The 16,685-nt window shown below is 38.7% G+C and overlaps 1 protein-coding gene across 1 annotated transcript in view; it reads left to right on the top strand.

The window, feature by feature from the left end:
• The first annotated feature begins 572 nt into the window (after positions 1 to 572).
• LOC135203743 (uncharacterized) overlaps positions 573 to 16,685 on the top strand; it is a 50,184-nt gene continuing 34,071 nt past the window's right edge. Inside the window, 1 exon segment of the mRNA XM_064233684.1 lies at positions 573 to 826. Coding sequence (XP_064089754.1) covers positions 787 to 826 — 40 coding nt within the window. The 5' untranslated portion in view covers positions 573 to 786.

Here is a 16,685-nt window from a genome sequence, read left to right as displayed (position 1 = left end):
GAGAGAGAGAGAGAGAGAGAGAGAGAATGTAACGTTACCTCTAACAGGGCCTCGAGAAAATCTTGCTCTCTCGAAAGCTCGTAGGAAGTGGCATCATTTTGTGAAATCATCAATTTTGGTTTGTTTTTGTATATATTAAATTTTAAATATTGATTGAATTACATTTTAATAGTCTCATTATTCAATTAATTTCCTATTTTGACCTTTTAAATTGCTGTAGTATTTTGAATAATGAATTTGATTTAATACCACTTTATCACGTGATTTCATCTTTCCATAAAAACAAAATCAATATCACTTACAAAATCAATTTAACAGGAGATTTTTGTACAATCAAGCACTGATCCTCAAGCAACGTGGCTAAGAAATACCCACCAGAGATCGTTAAAAAAAATTAATAAAAAAAAATATGTTTGGATGCGTTAATGAGGCTGGCGTATGCTAGTCAGGTAGAGACGCCAGGGAGGAAAGGGAGTCGCTGGCAGTTGTGGGTGGGTGGCCCGTAGGATGTCACCGATTCCGCTTCCCTCCCTGAGTACACGAGGTCCATTCATTCCAGGTTCCCATTGAAAAATTCAGTATACTGTGAGCGCTCGTGAGAGGTGGACGTAGCGCGCGACGCTCCGGTAACCTTAAGTCTGACTTGCGTCGAGAGCGTTCTGAGAAAGACTGGTTTTAGCAGTGTGTGATTTATTTATTTTTGTTTATTATTGATTTGTGGTGCGAGCACAAACGGCGTTATTTAATGTCTTTCACGACGCGTTTGTGAAGCAACTTCAGATAAAAATGATTACGTTTTTAGTTCTGCTCATAGCGGCATCTTCAGGTAAGTTAAGAACAGAAATTTGTTTAACGTTTTCTGATATTACTTAAAAACCCCGATTTGCAATCCGACTTTATTTTGTGGGTAAGAATATCTAAACCGCTTTTTGTCTTAAAGTATTATTTTTTAGGCATTTCTGAAAAATACTATTTTCTGTATTTACACGAATTGTCCGGTGTTTTTATTATTTTTTTAAATCTAATTTTCAACTCTGTCTCATAAAAACGAAAACGTGATCTGTTATTTGTTTTATTTTTCTCTCAATAAAAGGCTCTCAAATACAACCAATTCGTACACGCGAAAATATATTAATTTTTTCATTGTTTTTCCCCCCAGTATAATTTCCTACCTTCTGTAAAGTACATTTTAAATCGAAACTGAATGTAAAATCTTAACTTTTTTTTATTGCACTTTACAGTTTCTGGCTACGTTTGATTAAAAGCTAGGAAAATTGCTTAAACACTCGTCAGAGCTTTTCAATTGTTTTTTCAGTTACTTTTTTGCTTTTTTCATTATTTTGACCCGACTCATAAACGAAAGACAAAAGTCGAAAAACTGACAAAAAAAATATTACATTCTTTTCCACTGAAGTTTTTCTCATCAGTTTTTTAACATGACTTCATGATGACAAGGCAAAAAGCATATAAAATCTTTCTGTTTAATTTAGCAACTTTCAATAGTTTTATGACCCGACTGGTGAACGAAAACAAAAGTTATATATCAACATTTCCAAGTGATTTTTTAATACTCCGTTTCTGTCTATCATTTTCCAAAGGTAAAAATAATTTTTTTTAAATTATTAACAATGTAAGAAAAAACTACTTTTTCCCATCGTCTCTTCGCGATGTCACTATCTAGAGATTTTTTTTTTTACTTTTTTGTTACTGTCTATCGATATTAAAATAATTAACAAAATGATGAACACTGCCAGAAAAAATGACTTTCGTATCGTCTCTTCTCGATGTCACTACCTAGAGATTTTTTTTCCTTCTCTGTTACTGTCTATCAATGTTAATATAATTAACAAAATGATTAACAATGCCAGAAAAAATGACTTTCGTATCGTCTCTTCTCGATGTCACTACCTAGAGATTTTTTTTACTTTTCAGTTACTGTCTATCAATGTTAAAATAATTAACAAAATTATTAACAATGCCAGAAAAAAATTACTTTTTTAACTTTGTCTCTTCTCGAAGCAGATTGACAGAGAGAACAAGATGCGTGAGAGAGAATGATAACATTGAGGAAGGCCTTCGTCTTCCATAAGATAAAATCTTGCCTCCATGAATACCGCCTCTCCATGACGACACCGAAATTCCACACGAAACTAAAGTAACTTAAGTGACAGTGGAAACGTTTGATATTAATTCGTTACATCTTAAAATTCCTATGATAATTTAGCAGAGATTTTTAGTGTATAAGAAAATGTGTCATGAATTACTTTCAAATGGAGATTTTTGTTTTTGTTTTGTATCGTTATATTTCGAAGTAGGATTTTCATAACCTATGCCAACCTGGCCAAACGTAGGCATCTTTTCGACCACCCACAATCTCTCTTCTCTCTCTCTTCTCTCTCTCTCTCTCTCTCTCTCTCTCTCCAAGAAAAATTATAGTAAAAGTACCTATAATTCCTTCAATAATCTAAAGATGGTTTATCAATAACAGCCCCTCCATCTAACTATCATTGCTGATTGGCTTATACAAAAATTACAGTACTGCATTACAGTATTAGAGAATTACATAAATTTTATAAAAGCCAATACAAGATTTATACAGCTGTCTACTCTCGCAATGTTTCTATGAGATGAAAGCACGAAAACCTCTCTCTCTCTCTCTCTCTCTCTCTCTCCCAGCTATTGCGCTGCATTGGAATTTATCAAAAATTCAATATGTATTATTATAGGTTTAAAAATGGTAGAAAAATAGATGTCTTGATGGAATGACTGTTCAGCAAATATTCTTTTTATCTTGAATTATTATTATTATCATTATTATTATTATTATTACAGAAAATCATAGTTTTTCAGAAATTTTTGAAATTATTAAAATGGAGAAAATATATATATTTCTATAGCAACTTGATTTTAAAAGCTACACAAATGTTCTTCACCTGCTATATTTCTCTCTCTGTTATATTAGAAAATATGTGAACTATTTAGATTAAGTCTGACATTCAATTCTCCTCTCTCTCTCTCTCTCTCTCTCTCTCTCTCTCTCTCTCTCTCAGAGGAATTTTCACCTGACATGCCCTTCAATAACCAACTTCCGCTGCCCTGTCTTGGTTCTTCCTTTCGTCCGCCTGTATGTCTGTCTGTCTGTCATTCTCGCTGTCTAACCTAAGTACAGTATTAAGCCCCAGGGTAATAATCTTCCGATACCCCCCCATCCCATTTCCCCCTCCCTCCCTCCCTCCTCCACCCACCTCCCTACCACCCCACCCAGCAACTTCCCCCTTCCCATCTCTGCAGGTACGGTATTTTTCTCACTTGGTGTATATCCTTACCTATTCTTCTTCTTGTTCTTCTTCTTCCAGGTACAGGAAGGACTCCAGGACTCAGCGTAGTAGGAGGCTTTAAGACAGACTTCTCTCCTGCCCTGTCCTCCTGTCCTTTGTGTCCTGTTATTTTGTGTTCCTGATGATTTGTTTTTTGTTTTATCATGTCATTTTTAAAGGGACATTTTTGGCAGACTTGTCTTTCTGGAACTCTTAAAATTCTTTGCTTTTCCAATTCATTTCCGTTTATGCACATTTCATGCATAAACAGTCCTAATCTTTGTTATTCTGCACCCCTCCCTGTTGATTTATTGATATTGATATTACTTTTAAAGGGATATATTTAGCAGTCTTCTTTTTTCCGTAACTGTCACATTTCCTTGTGTTTTTTTTAATTCATTTCCTTTTTCCTTAAAGTTCTTCCATTGTTTTATGTAAATTTCACGTGAAAGCACAGCTACGGGCTCATCACGTTTTATTATATTTAAAAGGGATATACCGAGTAGTCTTGTTTTTTCTGTAAACGTCGAATTTCTTTGTTTTTTTAAACTGATTTCCCTAAAGCTCTTCCATTGTTTTATGCGAATTCCATAAACGAACATCATTTCATTACCATTACTCTGATTGTAAAAGTAGAAGTCCTCTTTTCTCTGTAACTGTCAAATGTCTGTTTTTCCAATTGATTTCCTTCATTTCCTTCCATTGATTTTCAGCAAATTCCATAAACAAACATTACATTACCATTACTCTTATTGTAATAACCTATACCCTATTATCTTTGTTACTGCAACAGTTATAACCAACCTAACAGAAGCTTTACGGGAAGCTAGAAATATATGTCAATATATATGCTCCTAACTGGTCTGATGAAATACTATATAGCAATGTCGTTACCACTGTAATTACAAGTGTTACAGTGACTGAGGGGAGAATGTCGTGTTCCTGTATCCTCTATACTTAAGTACAGTGCCTTTTTGGAAGACTTAAGCGACAATGGAACGTTCGCGGGTCCAACTTATAATATTAATAGTCGTTTTTATTCTATAATTTAGTGCTGATGATAATAATAATAATAATAATAATGTTTTATAGTTTGTCAGACTTTTGACAAGAGGATAGGTCAATGATTTACAAACAACACAACAATAATAAAAATAATAAATACTATTAATATTATTATTTATTATTATTATTATTATTATTATCATTTATTTATTTAGAGGAGGAAATCCCCAAAAGATATCAGTGTAAATATATATATATATTTGTATATATATGTATTATATATATATATATATATATAAATATATATATATATATATCTATATACTATACTATAGTGTTCTTTATTTTACACCGACTTCATTGGGAATCTCTTCACCATTTTAGTAATTCATGCGATACTCACGTTTCTACAAATAATAATAATGATAATAATATTTATTTATTTATTTGCAACCTTTTCACACAAAAAAACTCTACCCTGCCCTAGTTCCTTCCTCGATCAATCAATGAACCGTTGATAGAAAACTCTTCCTCGTGGCCGGACTGAATAATGCAGCCGCTTTCGTATGGAACCTTCACAAAACACTGGGAACTGATAAACATCGCAGTATTTCCTCTGTACTCGGAAATCAGACGTTAAAGCTAGTCTCTCTCTCTCTCTCTCTCTCTCTCTCTCTCTCTCTCTCTCTTAAGACATACATATACAATCATTAACTGATGTAGGAATCCCCTTTATAGACAACTTGTCAAACGTTAACCCGAACCGCCCCCCCCCTCCCTCTCTCTCTCTCTCTCTCTCTCTCTCTCTCGAGCCAAATACACACAATCATTGGCTGATGTATAAATCTCTCTCGAGATAGATTGTAGTGTGAAATAGTAATGACAATACAAAGAAGAAAAAGGAAGTATAATAATAACAATAATAATAATAATAATAAGAAGAAGAAGAAGAAGAAGAGGGGGAAGAAGAGGAGGAGGAGGAGGAGAAAAAGGAGATTAGGAAGAAGAACATTACGTACTTTTAAAACAGCTGACCCCAACTGAGGAGGAGGAGGAGGAGGCGGGCCGCCCCGACGGGGCGAGAGCGAGTCACTATAACGGGGTTTGAAGTCGAGGCAATTTCCAGCAGTTCCAGGACAATAATTGCCCTCCTGACGTTGCCCCCGCGTGCCCTATGCCTCGCCCCGGAACACGACTGGAAGAGCTCTCTCTCTCTCTCTCTCTCTCTCTCTCTCTCTTCCAAGCCTCTCTTCCAGACATAGGCTAGCCTGGAAAATTGAGAATAGATGGCCTAAGACGCCCTGGAAAATCACCCCCTTGGTGAACGTCAATTTGCAAGAGTCCATCCCAGCAGGATTTTCATTTCCAGGACCTCCTCCTCCTCCTCCTCCTCCCCCTCCTCTATTTAACGGGGTCTGGAAAGGATCTTCCAGTCTCTGTCGTCGCCGACGTGGCTGGAAAGGTCTCATCGCTCTTTTGTTTACAACTCAGATGGAGGGTGGCAGGAGAAGGGGGGGTGGAAGCAGGGGGGAGAGTCAATGGGAAGGGAAATAGAGTGGTTTTTCATGGTTGGGGGTTAAGGGGGAGGGGAAGGGGACGGTATGTGAATGGGGAGGGTGGTGGTTTGAAGGTGAAAGACTTTCTGGAAGTTGAGTTCGGGTATTACGGTCCTCAGGCGATTTCCCCTCCCCCCTCCTCCCTATCCCCCACATCCCTCCTCCCTATCCCCCTTCCCCGTCATCTACCAGCCTTTTAATGCCATACCATAACAACTGAAAAAATGTACTATTCATAGCACAAATTCAATTCCTGCATACCTGTTAATTTAGTCTAATTCCTCCATCTTTCATATGTCTATATATATATATATATATATATATATATATATATATATATATATATATAATATATATATCACTTGCACTATTGTGAATTCCATCGCCAATAATAATAATAATAATAAACAATGACTCAAACCTAACCATAGCCAAGTCACAGTCGACAGATCACGTATGATACTCTCGACCAATCCAATAAGCCATAAAAAGAGAGATAGAAAAAAAATTACTGCACATGCAGTCACGTCAAATTAACATGGATGCCAAAGTATGTGCAGACATACATGCATACATACTAAATTCGCACGGACAGGATTTAATCATCTTAGGTGTGTGTGTGTGTGTGTTTGCATGATCCCAGTGACGTAAATGCTTGATCTTATTTAAGAGTTAATGCTTTTGTGGAAGGATTTGATGTGATTGGAGAGAGAGAGATCCAATAAACAATACAACACACTATAATATCTTAAGAGAGAGTCAGACAGCTAAGAGTCAGCTCACAATATAGATATCTCCCAGACAGAGAGAGAGAGAGAGAGAGAGAGAAAACTATAATATCTTGGAGAGTCAGACAGATAGGAGTCAGCTCACAATGTAAATATCTCCCAGACAGAGAGAGAGAGAGAGAGAGAGAGAGAGAGAGAGGCCACACTGCGACTGATCAATCCCCTTACCATGGCTTCTTCTCCTTCCTGTGAACCAAACTTGGCAAATGGCGAGCCACCATAAAATCCAGGCCTTGCACAAACCCAACACGCTCTCATAAATAACATTATCCCACTTATGGGATGAAACTGGAGAAAGAGTTTTATTTTTATTATTATTATTATTATTATTATTATTATTATTATTATTATTACTGAAGCATTTAAGCTGTGTTGGGTTATAGCATTTTATCTGGCACACACGTTATGGTATTATTATTATCATTAGTAGTAGTATTATTTTAAAAACTAAACATAATTTACAAAACAAACTAAACAAAGTTGTTGTTGTTGTTGTTGTTGTTATTATTATTATTATTATTATTATTATTATTATTAAAAACATAAACATGATTTACAAAAGAAACAAAACAAAGTTATTATTATTATTATTATTATTATATTATTATTATTATTATTAAAAAACTAAACATCATTTACAAAACAAAGTAAACCAAGCCAGGAAAATAAACTAAAAAAAACCGTAAGTGCATATTTGGGGTATTACCACCCCCAGCAAAAAAAAAGAAAAAAAGAAAAAAAACATGCAATAGGATCAGCCTAATTAAGTGGACCTCGTTGCATCCCCCACGCCCATCCCCGTCGTCCTCTTCAGGATACCAGCGCATCCCGTCCAGGCAGCCCCGCAGAGGATTGGCTGCATCGTAGGATGCATACGTAAGGATTCCTCCTCGTCACCCTTCCAGAATTTCGTGTTTAGCACCTGGTTCGTCTTCGGACACAAAGTGTCCTACGTAGGATGCTATGAGTGACAGTATCCTTCGTCGCCTAGTGTGTCAGTAATGGTGGCCTTTCATTAGTAGGGATTATAACTTCTGGTTTAATAAGGACTTTCATTCACTGGTGTCTTTCATTCGCAGGGGTTTAAACCTGTGGTTTCATAAGGACTTTCATTCACATTTCATTCGTAGGGGTTTATAACTTGTGGTTTCATAAGGACTTTCATTCACTAGTGTCTTTCATTCGTAGGGGTTTATAACTTGTGGTTTCATAAGGACTTTCATTCAATAGTGTCTTTCATTCGTAGGGGTTTATAACTTGTGGTTTCATAAGGATTTTCTTTCACTAGTCTCTTTCATTTGTAGGGGTTAACAATTAGTTTTAATAGGGACTTCCATTCGGTAGCGACTTTCATTCGCACTAATCAGCAATTAGGGTCTTACTATAGAGACTTTCATTCACATTAATTATCAAATAGTTGTATAAATAGACTTTCATTCACACTAATTAGCAATTGGGGTCTTAATATAGAGACTTTCATTCGTATTAATTATCATATAGTTGTATAAATAGACCTTCATTCACACTAATTATCAAACGGTTGCCAAAACGGTGACTTTCATTCTCATTATTTATCAACTGGGGGGTCTTAATAACCATTTTCATTCGTAGTAATTATCAAGTGGTGGCCTTAATAGTGACTATTATTCATAAGAATGATCTACCGAGGGGTCTTTCATAGACCAACTTGGCCTCTAAAAAAAGACTTTCATTTAACACTGAAATAAAACGGAACTTTCATTCTTGGAGGATTTAAAAACTGGCTGGAAAATATAAGAAAACACTATTAAACTCCTCCTCGACTCTTAGTCACCAACTGCTGTAACGACTCAAAAACTCCCGTCAATCTCTTTCCTTATTTCAACCACGGTTCACCGAAAGCTGTTTATCTCCTTCCTTCGTCGCGTGGAAGCACAACAACACAACAGGAAGCACCCTGAACTGGAAACATAAACACAACAACAACAACTACAAAAACCTGTCAAAGCAGAGAGGAACCCATTTCAAAACAATGAGACTTCTTCTTCTTTACCCACCGGAAGTATATACTATATATACTACGCGTTCAACATCCCTTGACGCAAACGTTGTCACGCCGAGGGAGGTCAAGTGATTTCCGAATGGAAGGAAGGAAGCTATATTCCTTAACCAAGAAGCGATTTCGAAACGTTTTTTGGTTTTGAAATAAACAGATGGAATTTACCCTTCACCTTCCAAACGTTTGTTGGTAAACCTTGTCGAATGGAGAGAAGGAAGCTATAATCCTCAACCAAGAAACGATTTCGAAACGTTTTTGGGTTTTGAAATAAACGGGAGGAATGTACCCTTCACCTTGCAAACGTTTTTGGCAAAACGTTTTCTTTTTTTTTTGGTGGGGGGGCGGGGTAGATGGTTTCGGAGACGAGGCAATCAGCTGATTCTGGCAGACAGTTAGAGAGCTTACTTCTGAGGGATTTCGTTAAAGAGGAAGTAATCTGTTTAAGAAACGTTGCTTGCCAGTCAGGTGATTCTAGAAGACAAGGACAGCCTTCTTATTGACAACGTTCCTATTCTAGAGGACAAATCACTCGAATATTCGCTCTCGGCTAATCATGAACATTTTTACTTTAGTCATCAATATATAAAATCTGTATAGAGACAAACGTTCTTACTACAAATAGTTTCCCTTTAAAAAGTTCTTCTATATATAGATATCACCACGTAAGTGACCTAGAAAGAAAGAAATAAGGAAACGTTGACACCACGTACTACGTGATCTAGACCGAGAGACGAGGAGGAAGGATAAACGTACCTATCCCAAGAAGACTGAGAAAAGGAACGTTTCTATCCCAAGGGGACTGAGAAAAGGAACGTTTCTATCCCAAGAGGACTGAGAAAAGGAACGTTTCTATACCAAGGGGACTGAGAAAAGGAACGTTTCTATCCCAAGGGGACTGAGAAAAGGAACGTTCCCATCCCAAAACGTTCCTACTTATAAATCTGACATCACGAACGTGCTCTAGAGAGAGAGAGAGAGAGAGAGAGAGAGAGAGTCTACATAAAATTAACACCACTTACGTGATCTAGAGACAGACAGACAGACAGAGAAGAAGGTTGGAGAGAGACACATAAAAAAAACATTACATCAAACTTAACAAGGACCCCGTAAAAACAAACAAACAAATAAATAAATAAGTAAATAAGGTTTAACCGTAATTACCGGTTGTCAAGGGGGGCGGAACGAATGTATGTACCTTTTTAGACTCTCCGGATGCTGGGCACAGACTAAGCGACGGGAATCTCTCTGCCTATGCTTAAACTAATAATACCTGACGTAACCCGAACCCGTTACGTCAGGGAAGTAACGTAACAGATGCAAACGACGTAACCAGTGTCATCACGCGCCGTTTGGTTCCTGGATGTCTCATTGTGACCCACCCACTGCGCTTCACGCATAAGTATAATAATGACTTGCAGGAGATTTCTGACTTATTTATCAAGATGGTCACGTGCGCTTGCTTCTGGATCGCGCTGGTGGTCACCCGTCCAAGCACTGACCTGGGCAGATGTTATTCAATGTTATTCCCTGAGTGTAAGGGTTTGGGGGGGAAGGGGAGAGGGGGTGGGGGGTTTCCAAGTATTGATTTTCTTTTTTTTAGACGTTCATGGAATTTGCTTCCAGCTCGCTTTGTTGGTCACCGTTCAAGCACTGACCACGCTCGATGTTTTTCAATGTTATTACCTACATGTAAGGGGAAGGGGTGGGTAGGGGGGGGGGGCGGTGTTGACTGACGCATTCGTATTAAGCCTAAATTCTTGGCATCCTCCAAATATACCGGATTGTCCTATTCGGGGGTTAATTTCAATTAACAGATGTAATTGAATAAATTGAATATGCCTAATGAGGCCTGCGTTCCATAGAGAGAGAAAGAGAGAGAGAGAGAGAGAGAGAGAGAGGTGGGGTTAGTTGGTAAATTAGGCCTAATCAGTGTCAGTAAATGTATAAGCATGCCTTCCTGAGAGAGAGAGAGAGAGAGAGAGAGAGAGAGAGAGAGAGAGAGAGAGAGAGAGACGGAATGTTTGCAAGTTTCATTGTAAGAGAAGGCATACCATTAAAAGAAAAACTCTCTCTCTCTCTCTCTCTCTCTCTCTCTCTCTCTCTCTCTCTCCCTCTAAAATGATCTAGAGCCTTGCACCTCTATAGTACAGTAAATCCGCCTGAGGATTTATAGGCATAACATATATGCTAATAAATCGCCCCCATATTCATACGGATTTAAACGCTCTTCGATGTACAATAGGATTTACAATGGGGATTCCTTCCTTCCGAAAATTAATATCTTGGACGGAAAGCCCATATAATGGTTATATTAACATGCCACTAAATTGTGGGGTTGGAGGAAGAGAGAGAGAGAGAGAGAGAGAGAGAGAGAGAGAGAGAGAGAGAATATTTTAGCTACAAGTTGAATGAACAAACCTGGCAAGATTTGAGGTATCCACGACAGAGAGAGAGAGAGATTGAAGAGAGCGATTTTCGGAGGAGGAGGAAGGTGACGAATGACTCGGAGGAGAAGACAGCGAGGATGAGGAAAGAGAGTCGACGAGAAGGAGAGAGGAGAGATGAGGAGAGGGAAGTGGGTCATGTCGTTCCCCTTCTTGAGAGAGAGAGAGAGAGAGAGAGAGAGAGAATACTTTTACTAAGGTTGAATAAACAAACCTTTCACGATTTGAGATATCCACGACAGAGAGAGAGAGAGAGAGAAAACGCGTCTGATTAGACTGGCAATGGGTCCCAACGACGCCAGAGAACGTCCAAAAGCATCGCGTGCCTTCTTGGGTAAATAAAAATGAGTCAAATTTGACGTATCCTTAATTTTTTTTTTTTTTTTTTTTTTTTGTGCAAAGGAATTTAATTGAAAGTAAGACCTGGCGCCACACGCGAGCGTTTGCTTTCTGGGAAGAGTCGACATTGCGTCTTCATAGCCTTTGTTTTGATTGACAACCTCGTTGGGACGGAGGAAGAGGTTCCTCAAAATTGGAGTCAATATAAATGGGATTCGAAATCGTGGATTACGTGTTTTGGCGTCTCTCGAAAAATCTGTAGTGAAACCGGATACGTCATCTGGAAATTTCCAGTTGGGGGATTCCTCAAAACTCGATTGGACAGGCGAATAAACATCAGTAAACATTATCAAAACAAATGAAAAAGAAAATGCATTCACAACATTCTCTTCGAATGTGTGAAATGTGACGAACATCTTCAGCAAAACATAAAAGAAAAAATATTTCTTTAAACAAGGTTCGAGCTTATGATTATTTTTCTAAGTAGCAGTTCTCGCTTTCTTCTTATTCATTCTTTGTGGTGTTTTTATTTTATGTTTACGTCAATCCCTCTTCTTTTTTATTTTCTCTCTTTTTTTTACTCTCCCTCAGCGCACTCTAATTTGTCTACACTCTCCAATTCAGTTTTTCGGAGAAAGTCCACTACTTTCCTCGAAGTTAGGACCTGTTTTGTCCTTTCTCTTCGCTATTTCAAACATAATTTTATTTTGATTTTCCTTCCCAACACCATCTAAATTAATGTCTTCTCTTTCCTTCTATCTAGGCTTTTTTCTTTATCATAATTCTGGGTCGAAATACTTACAAGTATAATTTTCATCTTTATATTCCACAATTCTGGAAATTTAGCAACAGTTTCACTATAATAGATGGCTGGTTCTTTTGGCTAAGGCGGGCCTTATGCCAGCACTGGGGCCTTAACCTAAGTACGTGAAGTATTGGAGAGGTTCAGAGGTCTGACTTGGAGCTCTGGACTCTTCAAAGTTACAGAAAATACTCACATTCAGTTTCAATTATGACAAATCGATATTTAAGATTTACTGTCTAAATTCCATACTACGCTTGTGACAGATCTTGTTACAATTTGTATACGTAATTTGAGCTGTGCTATTTCAGTGTAGAATTCCCATGACCCTGAAACATTATTTTGTAATTTATTGCTACATAAATAACACGAAGAATGGTTATGCTGTGCTGGCACGGATCATCATCATATAAAAAAAAATAATGAATGAATAATATTTGGGTCGAGTTTATATACGTCATGTTCATAATCAATCCAGTCTCTTTATCTCCCTCTTGTGTGTTTTCAGTACCTTTTATTCGCGCCCCTCAAGGAGGGATTAATTCCCCCCCTCCCCCTCTGGAGTATATTTCCCCCTTCCTCTTATGCTCTTAGCCAACCCCATACCCCACTTCACTTATGCTCTCTTTACCACTACATTTCCCTCACATTTATACAGCTTCCTCTACAATAGAGGGTCTCCCTTTATCACGCTTATATTCCATTTTTAGTCTTTTTTTTTTTATGGCGCTCTCTCTCTCTCTCTCTCTCTCTCTCTCTCTCTCTCTTCTCTCTCTCTCTCGTATTAACTGGGTATTTAATGATATTGATTGTGGTGACCTCACTGACAGGTCCTGTCTCTATTTTAGCTAGTGTCCTCTCTCTCTCTCTCTCTCTCTCTCTCTTCCCCTCTTCGTATGTTGACTATTTTCTATAAATATTTAATCTTTACCATTTCTCCTTCTTTTACCCCTTTTGTGTTTTTAAAAATTCAGTTAGACATAAATTTTTAATTCCCCTCTGTTCCCTGTTTCCTTCCTGATTCAACTGTGTCCCCTCTTCTTCAATAAAATCTGTTTCATCTTCCATTATTTTTATACATTTCCCCTCATCTTTAGTGAAACATTTCCTTTGACGTTCATTTCTTTTCCCTCAATTTTTTTTTACTTAAAAAAAAATTATTTTTACTTATCCGTGAGACATTTTTTTTTTTGGGGGGGCGAAATATTTCCCCTCATAATCATAAAATACTTCCCCTCCATTTATCTAATATTTCATTTATCATGAATTTTTTTGTGTGAAAAATTTCCCCCCATCATCATAAAATATCCCCCCCCCCCCATTTATCAAATATTTCATTTATCATGAATTTCTTTTTCTTTTTTTGGCGAAATATTTCCCCTCATAATCTCATAATCATAAAATATTTCCCTCCCATTTATCAAATATTACATTTATCATGAATTTCGTATCACTAATCTTTATGAGAAAACTGGGCTTCACTTATCTGTTAATTTCTTATTTTTTATGCCTTGACAAAATATTTCCCCTCATTATAAAATATTCCCCCTTATGCTTACAATATTCCCCCTCATTCTTACAACATTTCCCCTCGTCCCTCTTCAAATATTTCTCCCCATTCGTCCAATATTTCCCCTCATTCATGAAATATTTCTCCTCATCTCCCTCACCTCATCGAGATGAGAGAGAGAGAGAGTGTTTGTGTGTGTTTACCTGCGTGTCAGCACCTCCTTTCATCTTGTGTGAGAAGGGGAGATGGCTGTGACCCCTCCCCCAACCCCCTTCCCTCTCCCCTCCACCAAGCACCCCACAAGATACATCTCTCTCTTTCTCTCCCCTCTTTTGGGGGGAGAGGTTTTGTTTTCCCCTCTGCCACTAACACCTTCACAATTTATCCTTTTTGTCCCTGACAGTGTTGACACACTCTCTCTCTCTCTCTCTCTCTCTCTCTCTCTCTCTCTCAAAATGAAGAAATCATCGTTAAACATGGCCTCTTTTCTTTTTTATATTATCTTTTCCTCTCTCTCTCTCTCTCTCTCTCTCTCTCTCTCTCTCTCTCTCTCTCTCTCTCTTTCCCCTCGGAGGTAATGTGGAAAGATGTCTTGGTCTCTTGGATGGATGAAAAGAAGAAGAAAAAGAAAAAAAAGAGGAAAAAAGTAAATATGTCGGTTCCGCGCCCAGAGGCGGGGACCGAGATTATACGTGTTTGCTTTTTGGGTGCTCTCAAAGGGACGCGGTAGCCCTGGGAGGTTGTAGAGGTTGTACTATAGGGGTTGTGGTTATTACATAGTCGCGGTTATAGAAAAAATCGTGCGAGGTATAAAAATAACAACACTTGACGTTGTGAGTTGTAGGAGGAGGATATGTTGAGTCGTAGTGGATTATTAATTAATATAGTCAATTAATTAAGATACTTTAGCGAAAAGGTTCTCTCTCTCTCTCCTCTCTCTCTCTCTCTTTAACGCCCCTGGAAGTCAATGACTCCAGGCGGTCTTGCCGCCATATTCAACGCTCTCCTGGATTCCCCTAAACGCTTCCATTACCTCCTCCCCCTCCTCCTCCTCCCCCAACAGCCGCTAATGAGGTGAGAGTGATTGTAGGATATTCCTGACAAAGGGAGTTTTGTGATTGCGGTGCGCTTATTAGGCGTCTTGGTTTATGGCGTATACGCGTATCGTTTGCGCGCGCGCGTGCGTACATACATACACAAGCACGCATACACGAACAAACTTACACATATAAATATGTATAAGTGTTTGTTTTTTCTTATTCATGTTTAAGAAATTACTAAGCTGAAAATAATTTGTCAAACAGTTTTCATAATTGAAAGAAATTCTGCAGGAGAGAGAGAGAGAGAGAGAGAGAGAGAGAGAGAGAGAGAGAGAGAGAGAGAGAGAGAGTGGAGGTTCAATCCTATAGCTATAGGCCACCACCCACACCATCGCCCCCACCCCCCCCCCCTTCACACGCCCTTGATCAAGCCCTCCCAAGGATATTTCAGGCGCCGTGCAAAAGGCAGGCAGGCAATCTAGTAGGCGAGCCAAAAACCTAAGGTACGTAACCTTAGGGCAAAAACGTACTCCTCCTCCACCACCGCGCCCTCGCACGTACCTGCAAGAGAGAGAGAGAGAGAGAGAGAGAGAGAGACCCTTCCCAAAAGTCACATAATGGTGGAAAAAGAACGATTTTTCCCATCCCCGAAAAAAAAAAAATGGTTGGCCCCCTCGGGGCACTGACTCGTCTGTGTCTGTGTGTCTGTCCGTCCGTCCGTCTGTCACTGGGAGGGGTACGTATGCACGTACGTACATACGTAAGGTACGGCTTCCGAGAGAGTAATATTATGCCCTTTACGTGTACAAGGGAATAGGAAGAGTGGGCGATGGGATATACCTCTCTCTCTCTCTCTCTCTCTCTCTCTCTCTCTCTCTCTCTCTCTCTCTCTCTCTCTCTCTCAATGTGCAGAAATAATTGTAAAAAATTGTCCCTTTTCTTTCTCTCTCTCTCTTTCTCCTTTTATTTACAACAATGTTTTCTCTCGAAATTAGATCTCTCTCTCTCTCTAATCTCTCTCTCTCTCTCTTCTCCTCTCTACTCTCTCAATATGAAGAAATAATTGTAAAAATTGGCCTCTTGTTCATTCTCGGTTATTTTCCTCTCTCTCCTCTCTCTCTCTCTCTCAATGTGAGGAAATCATTGTTAAAGATGTCCTCTTTTCTGTCTTAGTTATTCTCTCTCTCTCTCTCTCTCTCCAAAAAAACACCCTCTTTCACGAATAAAAACCTAAACCCTGCATCCTCCTTAGGAACCTCGACGACAACGCCAAATCAACGCTAGATAGATAAACCACGACCATAAAAACCGAGCTTTACTAAACCGTCCATTTAAAAGCAGATCACGCTAAAACACGCAGGGGTCGCCGACGAAGGTGACGCGAGTCCCCTCCCCCCCTCCCCCGGGGGGCCAATTTCGGATCGCCCGCCCGCCCCACCGCCGAAAAAAAAGAAAAAAAAAAAAACCCGCCCCAGGCGACGGAGGTTCACTAAAGAAGCTACGGAAGACGTCTGGAAAAACGCCCGCCCTCTGGCAACACTGCTGGCGGTTGCCAAGTATTCCGGAATAACACCTTTTTTTTGTGTGTGTGTGATTATTTCGTATTAATTCGAATTAATTTACGTAAGCGGTATACAGATTTATGCATCATTAACTGCAGCTATCATTCAGTTACGGCGCAACACCAACAACTACAAAATACAGCTACAGGGATTACAGAGGTAACAACTTTTATATCTTTTATTTTTTCGTCTAACGACGTGAAATGACAATTATAGCGGTATCTGGAATCTTCCCCCTGTGGAGTTATTTCCTCTAGCCCCATAATGATCAGTGCGCTTTCCTC

Source organism: Macrobrachium nipponense, chromosome 36 (assembly GCF_015104395.2).
Source record: "Macrobrachium nipponense isolate FS-2020 chromosome 36, ASM1510439v2, whole genome shotgun sequence".
Taxonomy (NCBI): domain Eukaryota; kingdom Metazoa; phylum Arthropoda; class Malacostraca; order Decapoda; family Palaemonidae; genus Macrobrachium; species Macrobrachium nipponense.
Note: the sequence above shows the minus strand (reverse complement) of the source record. Positions and strands in the feature narration are given on the sequence as shown.